We start from the raw sequence: 17,498 nt of genomic DNA, 5'->3' as shown, positions 1-17,498 counted from the left end.
CCGTGAGTACAAGTGTGTAGGTAAGAACCAACCTCAGGGAAGGAACCAAACCTGAAGTGAGAGGAGAAGAAAAAGAAGAGTGGAGGAGAGGAGGAGCTGGCTGAGTGTCCTGACGGATGCTGCGGGTTACCTGAGCCCCCAAAACTATTGCTGATCTCTTCCCCAAGCCAGAAAGAAAAGCAAAAAGAAGATCTCCATCCTTTTGGAGGTGGATATGATGGGAGGGGCAGGAAGTGTTTGTGACCCTGAAGAAGTGCCTGAGCCCTTTCCTCTCCTCCAGGCCCCCCTTGACCCCCCCAACACCTTCAGAGGTGTTCCCAGCACTGCTTAAACACTTGGGGCAACGGAAAGATGCAGTTGGTAAACAGCCAGGCTAAAAACAAGTCCACCTAACTAACCTGCCACAAAACTCCTAAGACACTGAAGGGTCGCAGTCATTCCATGAAAGAAGGAAGCAATCACTTTCCATTTTTCTTTTTGTCCCCTGCTGGAAATCAAACTCAGAGAAGGCCTTGTGTGTGCGAGGTAAGGGCTCTCCCACTGGCCGGCTCCCCGGGTCCTCCCTCCAGTTTCCAGTGGAGGGGGGCATTTAGACAGTGTCACAAGGAGTGGGGAGCAGTGTCCGGGAAGAACTCCAGTGCTCACTGGCAGTGGGACATGTCAAGTTAAACACCCCAAGCCTTAGTTTTCCCATCTGTGACATGGGGTACAGTTTTTCTTTAACTGAAGGCTGGTGCGCTACCACTTGAGCCACACCTGTCACTTCTGGCTTTTTGCTGGTTCATTGGAGCTAAGAGTCACAGACTTGCCTGCCCAGGCTGGCTTTGAGCCGCTGCCCTCCGATCTCAGCCTCCTGAGTAGCTCAAGTAGGCATGAACCACCCGTGCCTGGCCTGGGAAGCGAAGGCTGGAACGTGCACTAAATGAGATGGCACAGAGTTACCACAGGAGGATACCTAACATGGGTGAGGCCTTGGGTCCAGTCCCCAGCACCACAAACGATAAAAGTAATCATGAAGCCATTAAAGACGCCCTAGGGAGCCTCGGGCCTGAGGCCCACAGAAGATTCACAAATCCCTATATAATGGGACAGAAGCATCTCTTCAGCTGCCCTGGGCGGGTCTGCTGGTATTGATATTTTTGTATAGACCACAAATGATGTAATAAATATCCAAATAGTGTGTTACCGATGAAAGGCTGAGCTTCAAGTGCTGTTCCATGAGATGAGGAGAGGGGGGAGGGGTAAAGCGGGAAAGCCCAGGGTTTTCCCTGTGAACAGGGAACCGAGGGGTGACCGGTGTACACAGAGTTGAGTCCTGTCCAGAAGAGAGGCCAGGCCTCCCCCTCCTGTCTGCGGGCGACTTCCTTCCTGGGCTGGCCGCAGCTGGTGACCCCTGGCCTGGGAAATGGCTGGAACTTGGAGAGAGGAGAGTGGATGCGTGATGAGTCCCCTCCAGGAGCTCCAGCCAGGCTCCATCCTGGGAGACAGCCTCTGGGAGACCACCTCCTGGGCCCTGTGGGGAGCCAGGTCTGGCAGGCCTGGGGGAGGAGGCCGGAGGGCTGCGGGGGGGGCGGGGGGGGCTGGGCCAAGCTCCCGAGGCCACCTGCAGGTGCCAGGCAGGGCGCGCACCTGCCCCTGTTTACAGAGGAGTAGAATGGGTTCAGGGAGGTGAAGAACCCTGGCCCTCGCCACGGGGCTGGAAAGCCGCAGGGGAAGCCGTCCAAGACCAGATTCTTTCCAGAACACCCCCACGACTGCTCCCAACAACACCCCGGCTCCCGACTCCTCGGGAGCCCGTCCAGGTGGCGCCCAGTCCCGGGCTGGGGACCCCTCAGGGCTTCCCAGCGCCCCTGGAGCGCAGGCTGCCCTGAGCTGGGACGGGGTCTCCAGGCGGGGTCCCCGCAGACAGGTGCCCCCGCGGCCCCTCCTCCCGCCGCCCCCTCCGCCCCGCGGATGCAAATGTCTGCTTTGCATGGGCCGGGGGCCAGCGCGGGGGCCTCCGGGGGCGTGGCCGGCGCCCCCGCCCCGCGCGCCGGCTCACCTGCCGAGTGTGGCAATCCCGGCCCCGGCGCGCCACTGCGCTCGCCCGGCCCGGCAGGGAGCGCACGGCGGCGGCCACGGCTCCGGCTCCCGCAGCGGCTCCCAGGGCCGGGGCCGGGAGGAGGGGACCCTGGCGTCCCAGGGAGCCCGGCTGGGGCAGACGCGAGGGCCCTGGGGCAGCGCTGGCCTTGGCCCCGCCTGGGGCAGGATGGTGAACCTGGAGCCCGGGCACGCAGGTGAGGGCGAACCGCGCCGACCGGTGTCCGAGCGCGCGGGACCCCCAGGGAGGGGCGGCGGGCGGAGGGGCCGGGCGCGGGCGCCGAGAGGCCCGGGCGCCTAGCGGGCCGCCCAGGGCCGCCCCGGGTAGCTGTCTGGCTGGGGGAACGGAACCCAGGAAGTTTGGGGGAGAGTGAGGGTGGGGCGCTGGGGGCTCCCGAAGGCCCGGGCCTGGGGGCGGGGGCGGGAGGGCCGCCCGGGCGGTGCGCTCGCTCAGCCAGGGCTGCGGTCCTGGAAGTCCCTACGCGTATCCACATGCTGCGCGCGTGCTGTCGGGCTGCTGGGCGACACGTGGGCAAAGTGGGCATGGGGGATTACAGAGGCACGCGCGGGGCACCCACGGGGCCTTGCGTAAGCAGGTGTCGCGTGTCCCCGTGTGTGCCGGCAAAGGCACCGCGGCCCGAGGTACCCGCACGGGTGTGTCTGTGCGCAGAGGTGGGTCCGTACCTGTCCTCCGGGCGCCCGGGCTGGGGCGTGGGGGGCTGCGCGGAGCATGGGGGAGACTGGCAGGCCCATCCCCTGAACCCCACATCCGCGAATGGAAATACCCCAGGAGTGAATTCCGCCTGCACAGATGGTGGTGGGCTGGAGAACCCGGGCCCTCCATCCCCCCTGCGGGCTCCTCCTTCCGCAGACCAGGGTGGGGCCACTCATCTAAAGGATTGGCTTGGTTTGGGGGGGACTGGATAATGTTTTTTTGGGGGGAAGGGGTGCAGGGGAAGGTCTGAGCAAATACCAGACTCAAGGAGAAGAAACCTGTATTTGGCGTCTCTAAACCTAGCATCTTGGTTGTCAACGTGAGCAGACCGCAGGTATCTTTGCTTCAGATAGGGAATTGTGAAGCTCCTTCCTGGAGGAGGAGGCCTTCCTGGAGGAGGTGGAAGGGGCTGCTCTCCTGGGTTCTATCTATCAATGCTAGAAAGAAGCCAAAGGCTGGTGGCTCATGCCCATAATTCAGCTACTCAGGAGGCTGAGATTGGAGAGTTGTAGTTTAAAGCCAGCGGAGAATCTCATCTCCAGTTAACTGCCAGAAAACCAGGTATGGTGCTGTGGCTCAAAATGGTAGAGCCCTAGTCTTGAGAAAGGGAGTCAGGGACAGCATTGAGTTTAAGCCCCACAATCAGGAAGGAAGGAAGGAAGGAAAGAAGGAAGGAAGGAAGGAAGGAAGGAAGGAAGGAAGGAAGGAAGGAAGGAAGGAAGGAAGGAGAGAAAATAGCGAGGGAGGGAAAGGAGGGAGGGGTGGAGGGAGGGAGGGGGAGAGAAAGAGAAAGAGAAAAGAAAAGGAAGAAGAGAGGGGAGGGAAGGAAGGAGGGAGGGAGGGAGAGGAAGAGAGGGGGGGGGAGCGCTTGAGCAAGCCAGCCACAGTATACGCGGGAGACCCGGGCTCCCAGCTCCTTCAGTTTCCCAGCTGGGCAGAGTGCAACAGAGAGGTGTTGTCTCCTTGTGAAAGGTTCGGAGGATGTGCCAGGAAGGAAGCATCCAACTGGGTGCCATCTGGACCTGGGGGAACTCCGGTGACAGGTCATGGGCAGGCACTTCTGTCCTTCATGCCATCAAGAAGGCCAGAGCTCTTCTGGGAACCGAATTCCTGCTGAGGTGGCCTAGACAGTGGGCGGGGAGACCTTTAGGGCCCAGAGTCAGACTTCCTGGGGGTTTCCACCTTCCAGTCTCTCCAGGTTCCTGCTCTGGGGGTGTGGAGGGGGCAGGGAAGCAGCCAGGGGCCCTGGAGGATCTACCAGAGAACAGCTGCATCCCCCTGCCACCAGCCCCTGTGTGATGCTTCTCAGATGTCCAAAACCCCCTCCACCTTTGTGCCCCTGCAGGCAGTGGAGGAGGAGGGGGGAAAAGAACCAACAGAGGAGATGGAACCAAACCCAGCGTCGGAGGTGACTCCTCAGAATGTGGGTCCATCCATCCTCCAGGGTGTGGGTTCTCTGACCCTCTGAATTTACTTGTCCCCCAGCCCCACCCCAGCCTGTTTTGGAGGCTTTGTTTTTAGCAGCTCCCCTCAGGGCTGTCTTTCTTCCAGATGTCCGAGTCTTGGCTCTTCTGTGATACCTGGCTTTTCTCCTGTGGCACTTGCATGGGGTCTCTCAGTTTGGGACTCTGTTTGCAACCTTTCTGAGCTTTTCTGGTTTGGGTCTTTGTTCAGGATCTTTGGCTGTGTGGAGCTCACAGGGGGGCTGGATGTCCCTTCCCTCTAGAAAAGGTCTTCTTCTAGACCTCTCTCTGAAGAATCATCCCTTAGTTCTAGGATGCTCTCTGTGATCCTCCCTTTCCCAGATGGTAGTCTTCTGTGGCACTGGTCCTTTATCTCTGGCACATCCCCTGTGAATTCCCAGTTCTGAGCCGCTGTGACTCCACCCATGATTCCCTGGACCGTGCATAAGGAGAAGGATTGGACCACTGAGAGACCAGGACATAGGCTTTCTCCCAGGTCCCCACTCAGATGGCATCATTAGCTTTGCAGTCCCTGTCTTGCTCTGATAACCCAGGTACAAGCCACGATCAGGACTGCCTCAAGCACCTCATGCTGAACTTCCAGAAGACATGAAACCAGGCATAAAGCCACCAGACAGAGGGACTCTGAGCCAATCAGGGACTCACAGACCAAAAACAGGCCTAGGAGAGTGAGCCAGCTAGCTAGGGAGGGAGAGATGATAAAGAAAAATGAGGCAGAGCCAGCCAGAAGGGGCACACCTGGTTGGCCCCAGGGTGTCTCTTTCCTGGTGCATGTCACTGTGTGCTTCCCTCCCTCTCCTAGGACTGGGAGAGTTGGAAGAGAGGGGCTGAGTGTCCCAGACCGAAGCCAGTTGGAGCTCCGGGTTGAAAAGCCTGACTGTGGGTGGGAGAGGAGATAGGAAGAGATAAAGACTTGAGTCTGAGGAGAAGCTTAGCATTGTCTAGCTCAATCCAGGGACTGGTGGCTCCCTTGAAGTTCCCCAAAGTCAGTTCCAAAAGTCAGATCCAGACCCAGCCAGGGACATGGAGGCAGATGCATGGGGCCTCTACCAGAGCAGCTTGGACTCAAAAGGTCCGGGGCCCTGGACACTCGCCTATGCCCTGCCTCCCAGCATCCCTCCGGGGTGCACAGATGAGCTGTCCCCCAGCCAGACCAGGACTGATATCAGTAGATGGTGCCGGGTGGATCAGATGAGGGTCTGTGACTGGCATCTGGACAGCTGAGGCTCCCCAGGGAAGGGAGGGTGGCAGGAAGCCTACTCAGACAGGCTGAGATAAGAACAGGAACCCGCCCCACCCCACACCTCTCCCACTCACCCCGGGCAAGGCAAGTGCTGTCCGACAGGTGAAGGGTTAGTGCGTCTCCAGGAGTTTCGGTGTTGGCCCATTTTTAGGCTGAGACCCAAGCTCCGGTTCCACCCATCGTCCTCAGCCTGAGCCTCCAGCCTGGAGAGAACAGGTTCTTGGTATCAGAGCATCCTGGAGAAAAGATCGTGTTTACAGGCCATCTCATGCCACCCCTCCATGCAGGATCCAGCTTTTCCCCACTCGTGTCCTGTCATGAATGGCCAAGCCAAAGCAGAGTGAGTGACCCGCGTGCCTCCAAAAGTGGCTTGTATGTATAAAGACTGTTATCCTGGCACCAGAGGCTCACGCCTGCAATCCTAGCTGCTTAGGGGGCTGAGATCTGAGGATCCAGTTTTAAAGCCAGCCCCTGAAAGCCTATGACACTCTTATCTGTAAGTAATCACCAGAAAACGGAGTAGTGCTGTGGCTCAATGTAGTAGAGCACTAGCCTTGAGTGAAAAAGCTCAGAGACAGTGCCCAGGCCCTAAGTTCAAGCCACACCACCCACAAAGCAACAGCCACCACAAAATAAGTTTTAAAGGATGGGTGGTCTGGCTTCTGGGTGTAGTCGAGTATAGAGAATGGCCTACAGACTTAACTTTTTTTAAATGTGAGAATTTAGAAATGACGTTGATTCAGAGACTGGCCCTCAGCCTGTCCCGTGAGCCGTTTTTCCTAGAAAGCATAGTCTGAAGACTATGAATGGCTTCCTTGGTAGGGACCAATCAATCGTGTGGAGAAGATGGGGGGGGGCAGGAGAGGGCGGACCAGGAGGCAGGAGGAGAAGGGAACCCAGGCCTAAGCTGGTGTCCATTTCATTAGCTCATCAGATGCCTTCTTTGTTTGGTTTATTATTTAATTTGATCTCCACTGGGAGATGTGTTTCATTATTCCTTTTTTTGGATGAAAAAAATTCACCATCACCTTCATAACTGCTGTACCCCAGCTAAAGACACTGGACTTACGCTCAAATTTATCTGATGTAAAACCTAGCTAAACTGGCTCTGCTAAAACGGACAGGGAGAACTTCCTTCCTGCTTCTTTTCCTTTTTTTTTTTTTTTTTTTGCCAGTCCTGGGCTTGAGCTCAGGGCCTGAGCACTGTCCTTGGACTTTCTCAAGGCTAGAGCTCTACCACTTGAGCCTCAGCACCACTTCTGGCTTTTTATCTATGTATGTGGTACCAAGGAATCGAACCCGGGTCTTCATGCATGCTAGGCAAGCACTTTAACCACTAGGCCAAACTCCCGGCCCCTTTTCCTTTTTTTTTTTTCCCTTTCTTGTGCTGGTATAGACTTGAACTCAGGGCCTAGGTGATGTCCCTGATTTCTTTTTTTTTTTTTTTTTGCCAGTCCTGGGCTTGAACTCAGGGCCTGAGCACTGTCCTTGGACTTTCTTAAGGCCAGAGCTCTACCACTTGAGCCTCAGCACCATTTCTGGCTTTTTTTTTTTCTATGTATGTGGTACTGAGGACTTGAACCCGGGTCTTCGTGCATGCTAGGCAAGCACTCTACCACTAGGCCAAACTCCCAGCCCCAGTCCCTGATTTCTTTTGCTCAAGGATGACACTCTTCTCACTTGAGCCACATATCCACTTCCATTTTTGTTTTGTTTTAGTGATTCAGTGGAGATAAGAATCCTACAGTCTTTCCTGCCTAGACTAGGTTCAAACTGTGATCCTCCGATCTCAGCCTCCAGAGTAGCTAGGATTACAGGCGTGGGTCACTTCCCTGGCAGTCTGTGATGGGGGCTGACCCCCGCGCTGTGGTGGTGGGAGCTGAGAATGGCAGCGGCCAGCTCCAGGGCGGGAGCAGGTAGAGCCCATTAACCGGCAGAGTAGAAGCGAGCAGCTGAAGAGGCTCCTTCGCAAATGCAGCCAGGTGGTCCACACTAACGCTGTATCCTCACGCATGGCAGGTGATGCAGAAAGTTTGAAATAGCTGCAGGAAGGACTGAGATTAGGTTCCAAGAATACCTCCCAAATGTGGTGCCGAGAAGATAGGGTATATGACTGCTAGTCTCCCTCTAGAGCAGTACGGGGTCTGGCAGGGGCGACCCCAGGAGCCCCTGATAGCTACCTTTAATGGGTAGTTGTTCTAAAAAAGAAGAAGAAAAGAAAGAAGAGAAAAAGCTCTTCTCAAATCAAGGTGACTTGACTTGAGAGTGGCCTTATTGAGTTGGGGGTATGGCTTAGTGGTAGAGTACTGGACTAGCATGCAGGAAGCCCTGGGTTTGATTCTTCAGTAGCACACATACAGAAAAGGCCAGAAAAGCCAGAAGTGGCACCATGGCTCAAGTGGTAGAATGCTAGCCTTGAGCAAAAGAAGCTCAGGGACAGTGGCCAGACCCTGAGTTTAAGCCCCAAGACTGGCAAAAAAAATGAAGAAGAGAGAGAGGGGGGGGGAGAGGGAGAGGGAGAGGGAAAGAGAGAGAGAGAGAGGGGGGGGAGAGAATGAAAGAGAAAGAAGAGGGAGAAAGAAAAGAGAGAAAGAAAAGAGAATTGCCTTACTTTCTCACCTACTTCTCAGGCATCCTAAGAACTCCGAGTCTTGTTGTTCATTGCTGCAGTCACTGTACCCCAAATGTATGAATCTCTTTCACAGACATTAGCGCCCTCTACCAAGAAAGAAACAAAACAAGACAAGACAAAAAAAAAAAAAAAAACCAGAACAAGGTCTGCCCCATCCCATCTTCTCCTGACCTCAAACCATCCACACTGCCAACTGCCTGATTACCTGATGCAAATGAAGGTTGTTTCCTTCACTGGTATTGGTTGGGAAGCCTCCTATGCAAATTGCCTTACCAAGACTTTATCTGGTTTTAAAGAGTTAAGGTACCTGCCCCGGAGAAGGGGAAGGAGGTAAAAGGGGCGAGGGCTCAACACAATTTGAATAAAATATTCTTCTGACTTTCACAGCTACTGTATATGAGTTAAGGTTTAATAAGGAGAGGAACGGAGTGAGTTCAGAGTTTCCTTTTTCCTCTGCTGACCTGAGAGGAGAGTTAGAGGCCTCCTAGGTAGGGCTAGGTAGGTTAGGGGTAAATGTTTAATTTATTGAAGTGAAGCAGGATGGAGATTCTGGGGCTAATTCTGGAGCCCTGTGTAGGTTTGCATTTTGGGCATGGCAACTGTTTATCACTGAGCAAGCTTGAGGGCTAGGGGAGGAGGTAAAGATCGTCAAAGGACAGAATCTCCGAGAGGGGAGATGCAGAAGCTACAAGTTGATTCCCAGCTAATACCTTACATACTTTTAAAAATTGACCATTATTTTTTAGTATTTGAACTCAGGGTCTCATGCTTGCTGGACAGGCGCTCTGCTATTTTTATTTAAACAACAATTTGTTTTGAGACACATTCTCACTGTGTAGTTTGAATGGGCCTCAGGCCCACAGTTCTCTTGCCTCTACAGTGCAGATATGGCAGGACAATGTTATTTTACTTGCTTTTCTGATGCGGCTTTTAAGGAAATAATATTAATTCCCCAAACCCTAAACAAAAAGAAGACTGGAAGTGGGAAGGATGCTCAGGCTCTCCCTTCCCCTCCCCTCGGTGAAGTTTAACTTAGTTTCAGCATAACTGGTCAGAGCCATGGAGAAAGGTGCAGAGAAAGGCGAGGCGACAGAGCATGCGGAAGAAGAGGGACGCTTGTCCCGCTAAGCTGATGCATATTCTAATGTTTGGGAATTGGAATTTCAAAGTCTGATGGGTGCTGTTTGGGGAAAGCTCTGTTTGTCACAGTGAGAAAGATGGTGGCCTGTTATTAAAATCAGACCTGTGTTTTCCATGCAGGTATCAAGATGAGTGGGGATGTAGCCGATTCCACGGGTGCCCGAAGTGCTCTCAGCCAGGTGGAGCCAGGTAAGGCGGCTGCTTCTCCTCCAGGCAGGACAGAGTCAAGCAAGGGGTCCATGGAAGGGGCTCTCGGAAGACCATGCAGCCATGCCAGGTCTCTTCAGAGCAGGGTCTTTCAATGGCTCAGACCTCAATGCTGGGTCTTAGGAACACGGGGGAGTCTCAAGGATTGTGGGACATGATTCTGGAGCCTCGATAAAAAGTACTACATAGTGCTGTCAGCAGAACAAACCTCTAGAAGTAGGCCAGGAAGGAGCCAAAACGAAAAGATAGGGAGGTGGTTCACATCGGCAGTATTAAGGCCGGGCACCTGCCAGTCAGGTGTTCTCACTGTGGCCCATCATTCGTTATTTGTTGTTGTTGTTTTTGGCAGTATTGGGGTTTGGACTCACAGTCTGATGTTTGCTAAGTTGGTGCTCTACTACTTGATACATGCTTCCAGTCCTTTTTGGTGATAAAATGTAGCAAACTTTTCTGTCCAGAGTGGCCTCAAACTGTGGTTACCTGATCTCAGCCACATGAGGAGCTAGATTACAGGCATAGCTGTCAGCATTGGGCCTGTGTTCTTCCTCCTCCTCCTGCCATAGAACTTGAACTCAGGAGCTGTGCGCTCTACCACTTGGAGCCCCAGCTCCACTTCTGGTTTTTGAGTGGTTAATTGGAGATAAGAGTCTCCCAGGGACTTTTCTACCTGGATTGGCTTAGTTCTGTGATCCTTAGATCTCAGCCTCTTGAATAGCTAGGATTTCAGGCATGTGCCACCAGCACCTGGCTGTATATCACTTCTTGATATGCCATTCCAATGCCCTTAGAAACAGCAGGGTATGTGGCCAGCTATTATGAACTGATGGACAAACCCTGTCACATGGGGCATTGTAGATAGGGTCAGGGTTTATTGTGTGTGTGTGTGAGAGTGTGTGTGTGTGTGTGTGTGTGTGTTGATCCTAGGGCTTGAACTCAGGACCTAGGCATTGTCTTGAGGCTAGTGCTCTGTCACTTGAGCCACAGCCACACTTTCCACTTTTTTTGGTAGTTTTCTTTGGAAATAAGAATCTCATGAACTTTCCCCCTGGCGCTGGCTTTGATCCACAATCCTCAGATCGTAGCCCCTTGAGTAGCTAAGATTACATACAGGCCTGAGCCATTGGCACTTGGCCCGGCACTCTTCCTTAAGGAATGAACCTGGGAGGTCTGTGTAAATATGGCCTTTCTGTTTGTGAATGGCAAATAGGCCCAAAGAGGAAGATTGTCTACAGGTAATTTCATTTCATGAAAAAAAGTAAAGGAAACAGAAAAGGAAGTTTCATAGTTTTCTATTCTTTCTGCCTTCACAGTTTTGCAAATTTCATGTAATTAAAAAGAATCTAAAGAGGGCCAGGAGTTTGGCCTAGTGGTAGAGTGCTTGCCTAGCGTGCACGAAGACTCGATTTCTCAGTACCACATACATAGAAAAAAGCTGGAAATGGTGCTGAGGCTCAAGTGGAAGAGCTCTAGCCTTGAGAAAGTCCAAGGACAGTGCTCAGGCCCTGAGCTCAAGCCCAGGACTGGCAAAAAAAAAAAAAAAAAAAAAAAACCAACAAAACAGAATCTAAAGATAAGTTGACATTGTAACACCACCAGATAGTTTTTTTTTGTTTTGTTTTTGTTTTGTTTTGTTTTGTTTTTTGTTTTGTTTTTTGCCAGTCCTGGGGCTTGAGCTCAGGGCCTGAGCTCTGTCCTTGGACTTTCTCAAGGCTAGAGCTCTACCACTTGAGCCTCAGCACCACTTCCGGCTTTTTTCTATGCATGTGGTACCTAGGAATTGAACCCGGGTCTTCAGCGTGCTAGGCAAGCACTTTAACCACTAGGCCAAACTCCCGGCCACCACCAAATAGTTTTAATAGCTAGCGTCCTAACTGGACTTCAATAAGTCTTTCATCTGGATCATGAGAGACAGGATGTGGAAGAAAATCACCTTTTTCAAGTTTTTCTGGAAGCTTCTAGTTCCATTCTTAAGCAAAAAGATCTGGGACCAGTTACCAGATAGTAGTTGTGGGGTCTTAGGGGTCTCATCTGCAGGGTATGCTCATTACAGATCTTTTTATGAAGACTTTAAAAAAATCTGCACATACTGCTTGGTTGGGGGAGAAGAGTTTCCGCTGTGATACTTCCACATATGTCTATTTAACACATGCCCATTAAGTGCACCCCCTTAATCATTCTCCCTTGTCCCCCTCCTGTTCGTAAAACAATTTCAACTTGTCACAGACTTGTTTATTTCCAGTTGTCAATTCTATCTTAATATCAAAGCAGCGTCTGGCCAGATACCAGTGGCTCTTTCCTAGAATCCTAACTACTCAGTAGGCAGGGAGCTGGGGCAGGAAAGTCCATAAGAGATTGGTATCAGTTATGGACCAGCAGAGAGCCAGAAGTGGAGCTGTGACCAAGTGGTAGAGTGCTAGCCTTGAGTGCAAAAGCTCAGGGACCACTCTCAAGCCCCCAAGTTCAAGCCCCAGTGCCAAAAAGAAAGGGAAGGAGGGAGGGAGGGAGAAAGGGGGGGAGGGAGGGACGGAGGGAGAGAGAGAGGGGGGGGAGAGAAAGAGGGAGAGAGAGAGGCAGAGAGAGAGAGAGACAGAGAGAGAGAGAGAGAGAGAGAGAGACAGACAGACAGACAGACAGACAGACAGACAGACAGAGAGGTGGGGGGGATTAGAGCCTCACACCTGCAATCTTAAAGACTCAGGAGGCTGAGATCTGAGGATGGTCTTTCAAAGCTAGTCAGTCCCAACAAGGAAGTCCATAAGATTCTTAATTCAAATTAACCACTAGAAAACCATAAGTGGTGAAAGTGAGACTGTGGCTCAAATAAACACAAAAGGCTCAGGAACAGCTTCTAGGCCCTGAATTCAAGCTCCATGACAAATAAAATAAAATAAAAAAACCCTCACTACTGTGACCAGGATGCTGCTCGTTGACTATGTATGTGACCTAAGCCAACCATTTGAGAAGGCAGGAATCAGAATTCGAATTTGTAAGAGTGCATGGAAGGAAATGTGTACCTCCGCTGCCGCCTTCCACTGCCTGCAACTTAATAATGTATCCTTTCCTCTTCTGGAAAGAGGAAAAATCGCCGCTACTGTGGCTCACATCTGTAATCCTAGCTACTCAGGAGGCTGAGATCTGAGGATCATTGTCCAAAGCTAGCCTGGGCACTCAGAAGACCATGAGACTCTCATTTCCAGTTAACCACTAGAAAACTGGAAGTGGCACTGTGGCTAAGGGGTAGGGCGGTAGCCTTGGGCTGAAGAGATCAGGGACAGTACCCAGGCCCAGAGTTCAAGCCCCATGACAGACAAAAAAAAAAAGAGGGAAAATCAGTGTGGATCTCAGAGTGGCCTGAGTGCTCAGGTCATCGCCATCTCTAACCACTCTCAGCAGGCCCTGGGACTGTGTAGCACACAACGTAGGCATGGCTGCTGGGGGATTGGGACCTCAGGGCACAGGGCACCCTGTGCTCCTTCATTGGGGTACATGGCTCAGCCCTGGGGGCTGGATGCATGGAGCCAGAGTTGTGAACAACTTCCAGAGCTTTACCCCCTGTCCTTTAGCCCCCCATCCTTCTCAGCACCCAGGCTGGATCAGCCAGGCCTAGGTAACCCTGAAACTATTGAATACTTTCCAAGTTGCTAATTAAAGAAACCAAACTTCCTGGAAAGTCATTCACATAGATATACATATACATATAGGTATACATAGGAAAGCTTATTAAGCTTATTATGAGTTACAATAGTTACCAACTTGGTTTAATGGCTTTCTTTGAAAATTTAAAAGATATCTTCACCTTCCCAGGAGGGCATGAATTAATGGGTGGTTTGTTTCTGGGTTTTAAAGGAACTATAAACAAAGATGACCTAGAAAGCTCCTGCCCCAGAGAGCAGCTGGGACTGTGTGAAACCCCGCTGGGCACAGGGGCTGGGATGTGGACCTCCCAGTTGGTGGAGACTGGCTGGCAGGGCAGCTTGTTTTTCCTTTTCCTTCCATGAAAAGGGAATAAATTGCCCAAGGTGGAGGCAGCAGGTAAAGGCTCAGAAATCCCCAGGCTTGTTCTACCTCCATCTTCCCACACAGAGAAAGCCAGGCTCTTTCTAGAGTACTGCAGGTTTATTGGTTTTCCTTTCATTGGTGGATGGAGAATTTGGTGCCAATACTTGAGTCTTGAACTCAGGGCCCTGTTCTCTCCTTTAGCCTCATCTTATACTCTTAAGGCTGGCATTCTATCACTTGAGTTAAACCTCCGCTTCCACCTTTTTTTGCCGGTTAATGGGAGACAGGAATCTCTTCAAATCTCAACCTCCTGAGTAGCTAGGCTTACAGGCATGAGCCCTCCTGCCCCCACACACACTTAGAGCAGAAGTATCTGAACCAGCCACAGTGGTGGCTCATACCTGTGCCCCGATCCAGCCTCAGACACTTGCTGGTCCGTGGATGCCCAGCCCAGCCTATGCAGTAGCCAGACAGGATGGTACTGGGCAGACAGAGGGGATACTTGCTGGCAGTCCTGAGCTAGGCCTTTCTCTCTTCCTCATTGCTCATTGCTGCCACTCAGATGGTCCAGGTGGAGATGAGTGGCTTTTATTTCCAGTATGTCAGAGACTAGCAAGTGCCCAGTAGAACCAAGTTCTGACCCACCAAGCGCTCTCCACCACACCAAGAGTTCTATGCATGGGTCTATGGGAAGAGCGCCCTGATTCCGGCTCTGATGCACTGCGTATGTTTCTATTCTTCCTCTGACCATTTGCACAAAATTGGTCTTGCACCTCAACTTCCAGCCCCTCCCACCGTAGCCTGGGCTGTCCAGCTGCACGGTGAGTCTCTGCCTTGTGGGAGCCTCTGTTCTGGATAAGAATGTCCCCATTTCTGTACAAGGCTGTCCCCAGGTCAGGCAGTGGTAATGCCCGCTATAATCCTGGCTACTCGAGAGGCTGAGATCTGAGGATCCACCTTTGAAGACATTCTCCTGCAGGCAAGTCCATGAGACTCTTATCTCTATGGAAGTCTATCAACCCCCTCAAAAAGCAAGGCCAGAAGTAGAGCTGTGGCGTAAGTGGGTTTTAGCTCTTTGCCCCAAATTGCAGCCCCTAATGCCCAAGCTGTGAATAAGTGCTTTTGGTCTCAGAGGTCTTCCCTGTGTCCTCAAGAAACAATGAGAAGGGTGAGCACCTGGTGGGGAAAAAAAGAATGTAAAGGAAACCAAGCAATTAAATTAGGGAAAGTCTTAGGGGCTGGAGGAGCGGCCCAAGCCTTGGCAATTGAAATGCCATTCAAATCCACAGACACAGACACACACACACACACACACGAGGACACATACACACAACCCAGGTGGGTGTCCTTCCAATCGGATTCCCCTGGGCGGAGGTGGCTTTCCAGGGCCGACTGGACCCTCCAGGACAGCTCAGCCACTGGAGGGGCAGGCGGGAGCCTGTGTTCCCTCGTGGGTCTCTGGTGTCTAAGCCTCTTCCTGCCTGTGGTGGCCCACACCTAGGCACTGGTGAGGAGCTGATAAAAGAGACAAGGGGTCCCAAGCCCGTGCCTGCAAGGTGGCTGTTTCCTGCCCACCAGCCTCAGGCAGCAGCCACTTCTGAGGGATCCCCTGCGATCCCTGGGAACTGGGGAACTCTCTGGTGAGTGCCCCTGGGGGCTTGGGGGGAGCCCCTGAGGAAGGAGGGACCGCAGCCTTTGTGCCAAGTCAGGTCCCCGGGGCAGATACCAGGTCCCCAGCTACAGACATCTCCCAAACCTACCAGTGCTGCTGGTGATCAATTTGCATGAGACTTTACATACAGGTTCTGTGTGTCTTTCATCTCCTACCGCGGGCACCACGGAAACGTCCCTTAACCCTCCTGATGGTACCTCTGGGGGCTCCTCTGTGTCCCCAGACTCCAGGAACGCCCCCATCCCCCCCCACCCCCGTATACACACTGGACTTGGACTAAGCCAGTCCAGAGAAAACAGCCATCTGGCCTTGCCTGGGTGTGCCCAGTACAAATTTGCTCCAAAGGTCACACACACAACACACACACACACACACACACACACACACACACACACACACACACATACACATGCACGCACGCACGCACACAAAACAGAGCTTGACAGGTCTAGCCTAGCAGGGGACTTCAGGTAGGGACGGCCTCACCTGCGGGCTGTCAACTCCAGCCAGGCCCCTAGTAGGAGGCTGTACTAGTCTCCCATTTCTGCTAGAGCTGAGGATGGAGAAATCTAAGCCAAAAGGCCCAGAGAGGTACCATGGGGAAAGGAAACCAGGTGGTTGCCATGGTGACAGGGTCTCACGCCCCATTTGCATAGTGCCATGATTTCCATACTGCAGGGTGAATTTCCATATCCTTGCCTCAGAGCCTCTGAGTGGGGAGGAGGCACAGGGAGAGGTCATTTGAGATTCAAATGAGGATGATTAAGGTTTCTTGTGGTGGGAAGCTGGAAGCTTGGATAAAAGAGGTTAAGCTGGCTCGCAAATATGGGCTCCAGGGCCTATGGCTGGCTCCCCTGCAACCCTGGGGAGGCGTTGGACGCTGCCTATTAGAAGGGGCTGGGTCTCTGTCCTGGGGGACATCTGGACTCCGTTTATCCTCTCCGTGACCTGAGGATATTTGAGCTCACGGGTTGGAACCACTACGCATCACTGCATTCAGGCTTCAGGCCTTCCTTCTTTCTGGTGACCACGCTCAGGCCATCTCCTTGAACTTTCTCAAGGCTAGAGCTCTACCACTTGAGTCTCAGCACCACTTCCGTCTTTTTTCTATGTATGTGATACTGAGGAATCGAACCCTGGTCTTTGTGTATGCTAGGCAAGCACTCTACCACTAGACCAAACTCCCAGCCCCGCCATCTCCATTTGTAAAACAAGTTTAAAAAAAAAACCCAAAACCAAGGCGGGGGTAGAAACAATCTCAGCACTTGGCCTAAGAAGGTAAGCTCCCAGGGAGAGCCTGAGCTACTCTTTATCACCAGCCTGGGACCTCAGTCTGGTCACGTCCCTTCTCTCAGCCCGAGTTTGCCTCAGCGTCTGTGAGGCAGACACCTTGACTTGCTGTATCTGATTTCTCTCATGTATCCAGAGGGTTTCTGTGTTCCCCTAGTCTGCTCTGACCTTGGGGTCATTATTTCAGGGTTCATTGCTCATTAAAGACTCTCTGCTCAGTGCTCATCCATAAAATGTGGGTAATGATGCTATCCACAGGGCCGTTTGAGGGTCAAGTGAGCCTAGATTGGTGAGGTATCGAAAACAGGGCCTGCCACCCCCCGGTACCACTTGCTGTGATTTGTCCCAGGCATCTCCATGGGAAAGGTAGCTGCTCCTGAGCAGGCTAGCCTGGGCATTCACTTGTGGCCCAGAGCCGAAGCCTGCTTTGGTCACGGGCCCTCTTGCTAGGCAGACACTGCCACTTGAACTATGCGCGTTCTTTTGCCTTTAGTTTGTTTTTCAGATAGGGCCTTAGACTCTGGCCTAGTTGCAGTGGGAAGTGGGGGTTCCGCAGATAGTTGTGGCAATGCCGGGGTTCTCTGTAGTTGTGAGAGGGCCTGGAGGATGGGCTCCAGTTCCACCTTGTGAGCATGCTGTGCCCAGGGCAGCCAACAGACCCACCTCTCCGTGGGCCCTGTTGGAGGCAAGAAAGTTCTCGGATGTTCTCTCTCAGTGCCGAAGAAGTAGAAACTTTAAGTCACACCAACTCCCCAGTGAGTCTGTAGCTACCTGAGTGACCATCCATCCCAGTGCCTAGAGTAGTGAGTAGAAAGCTGATCTCATCATTGGAGGATATCATATAGTACTGGGCTTAGGGGAAAGGAGAAGGGTGCTGAGATTGACTAGTGATGCCTGCCCTGGGCACTGCTTCCAGGCACGCAGGGATAATGCTGCCATCCACACCCTGACTTAACCAAGGGTTCTTCACTGGCAAAAAACAGAACCCCAGACCACCCATCGCCCCAGTCTTGAACCAATGCCCTTCCACCTGTCCA

General features: G+C 52.6%; 1 protein-coding gene across 1 annotated transcript in view; it reads left to right on the top strand.

Annotated features, from left to right (window-relative positions):
- The first annotated feature begins 2,248 nt into the window (after positions 1–2,248).
- The window catches only part of Pou2f3 (POU class 2 homeobox 3), a 53,394-nt gene continuing 38,144 nt past the window's right edge, over positions 2,249–17,498 (top strand). The window contains exons 1-2 of the mRNA XM_090319789.1: positions 2,249–2,276; positions 9,414–9,482. Coding sequence (XP_090175915.1) covers positions 2,249–2,276; positions 9,414–9,482 — 97 coding nt within the window. The remainder of the gene's footprint in view (positions 2,277–9,413; positions 9,483–17,498) is intronic.

The sequence above is a fragment of the Megascapheus bottae genome, chromosome 27, assembly GCF_031878675.1.
Source record: "Megascapheus bottae isolate mThoBot1 chromosome 27, mThoBot2.hap1, whole genome shotgun sequence".
Taxonomy (NCBI): Eukaryota; Metazoa; Chordata; class Mammalia; order Rodentia; family Geomyidae; genus Megascapheus; species Megascapheus bottae.
Note: the sequence above shows the minus strand (reverse complement) of the source record. Positions and strands in the feature narration are given on the sequence as shown.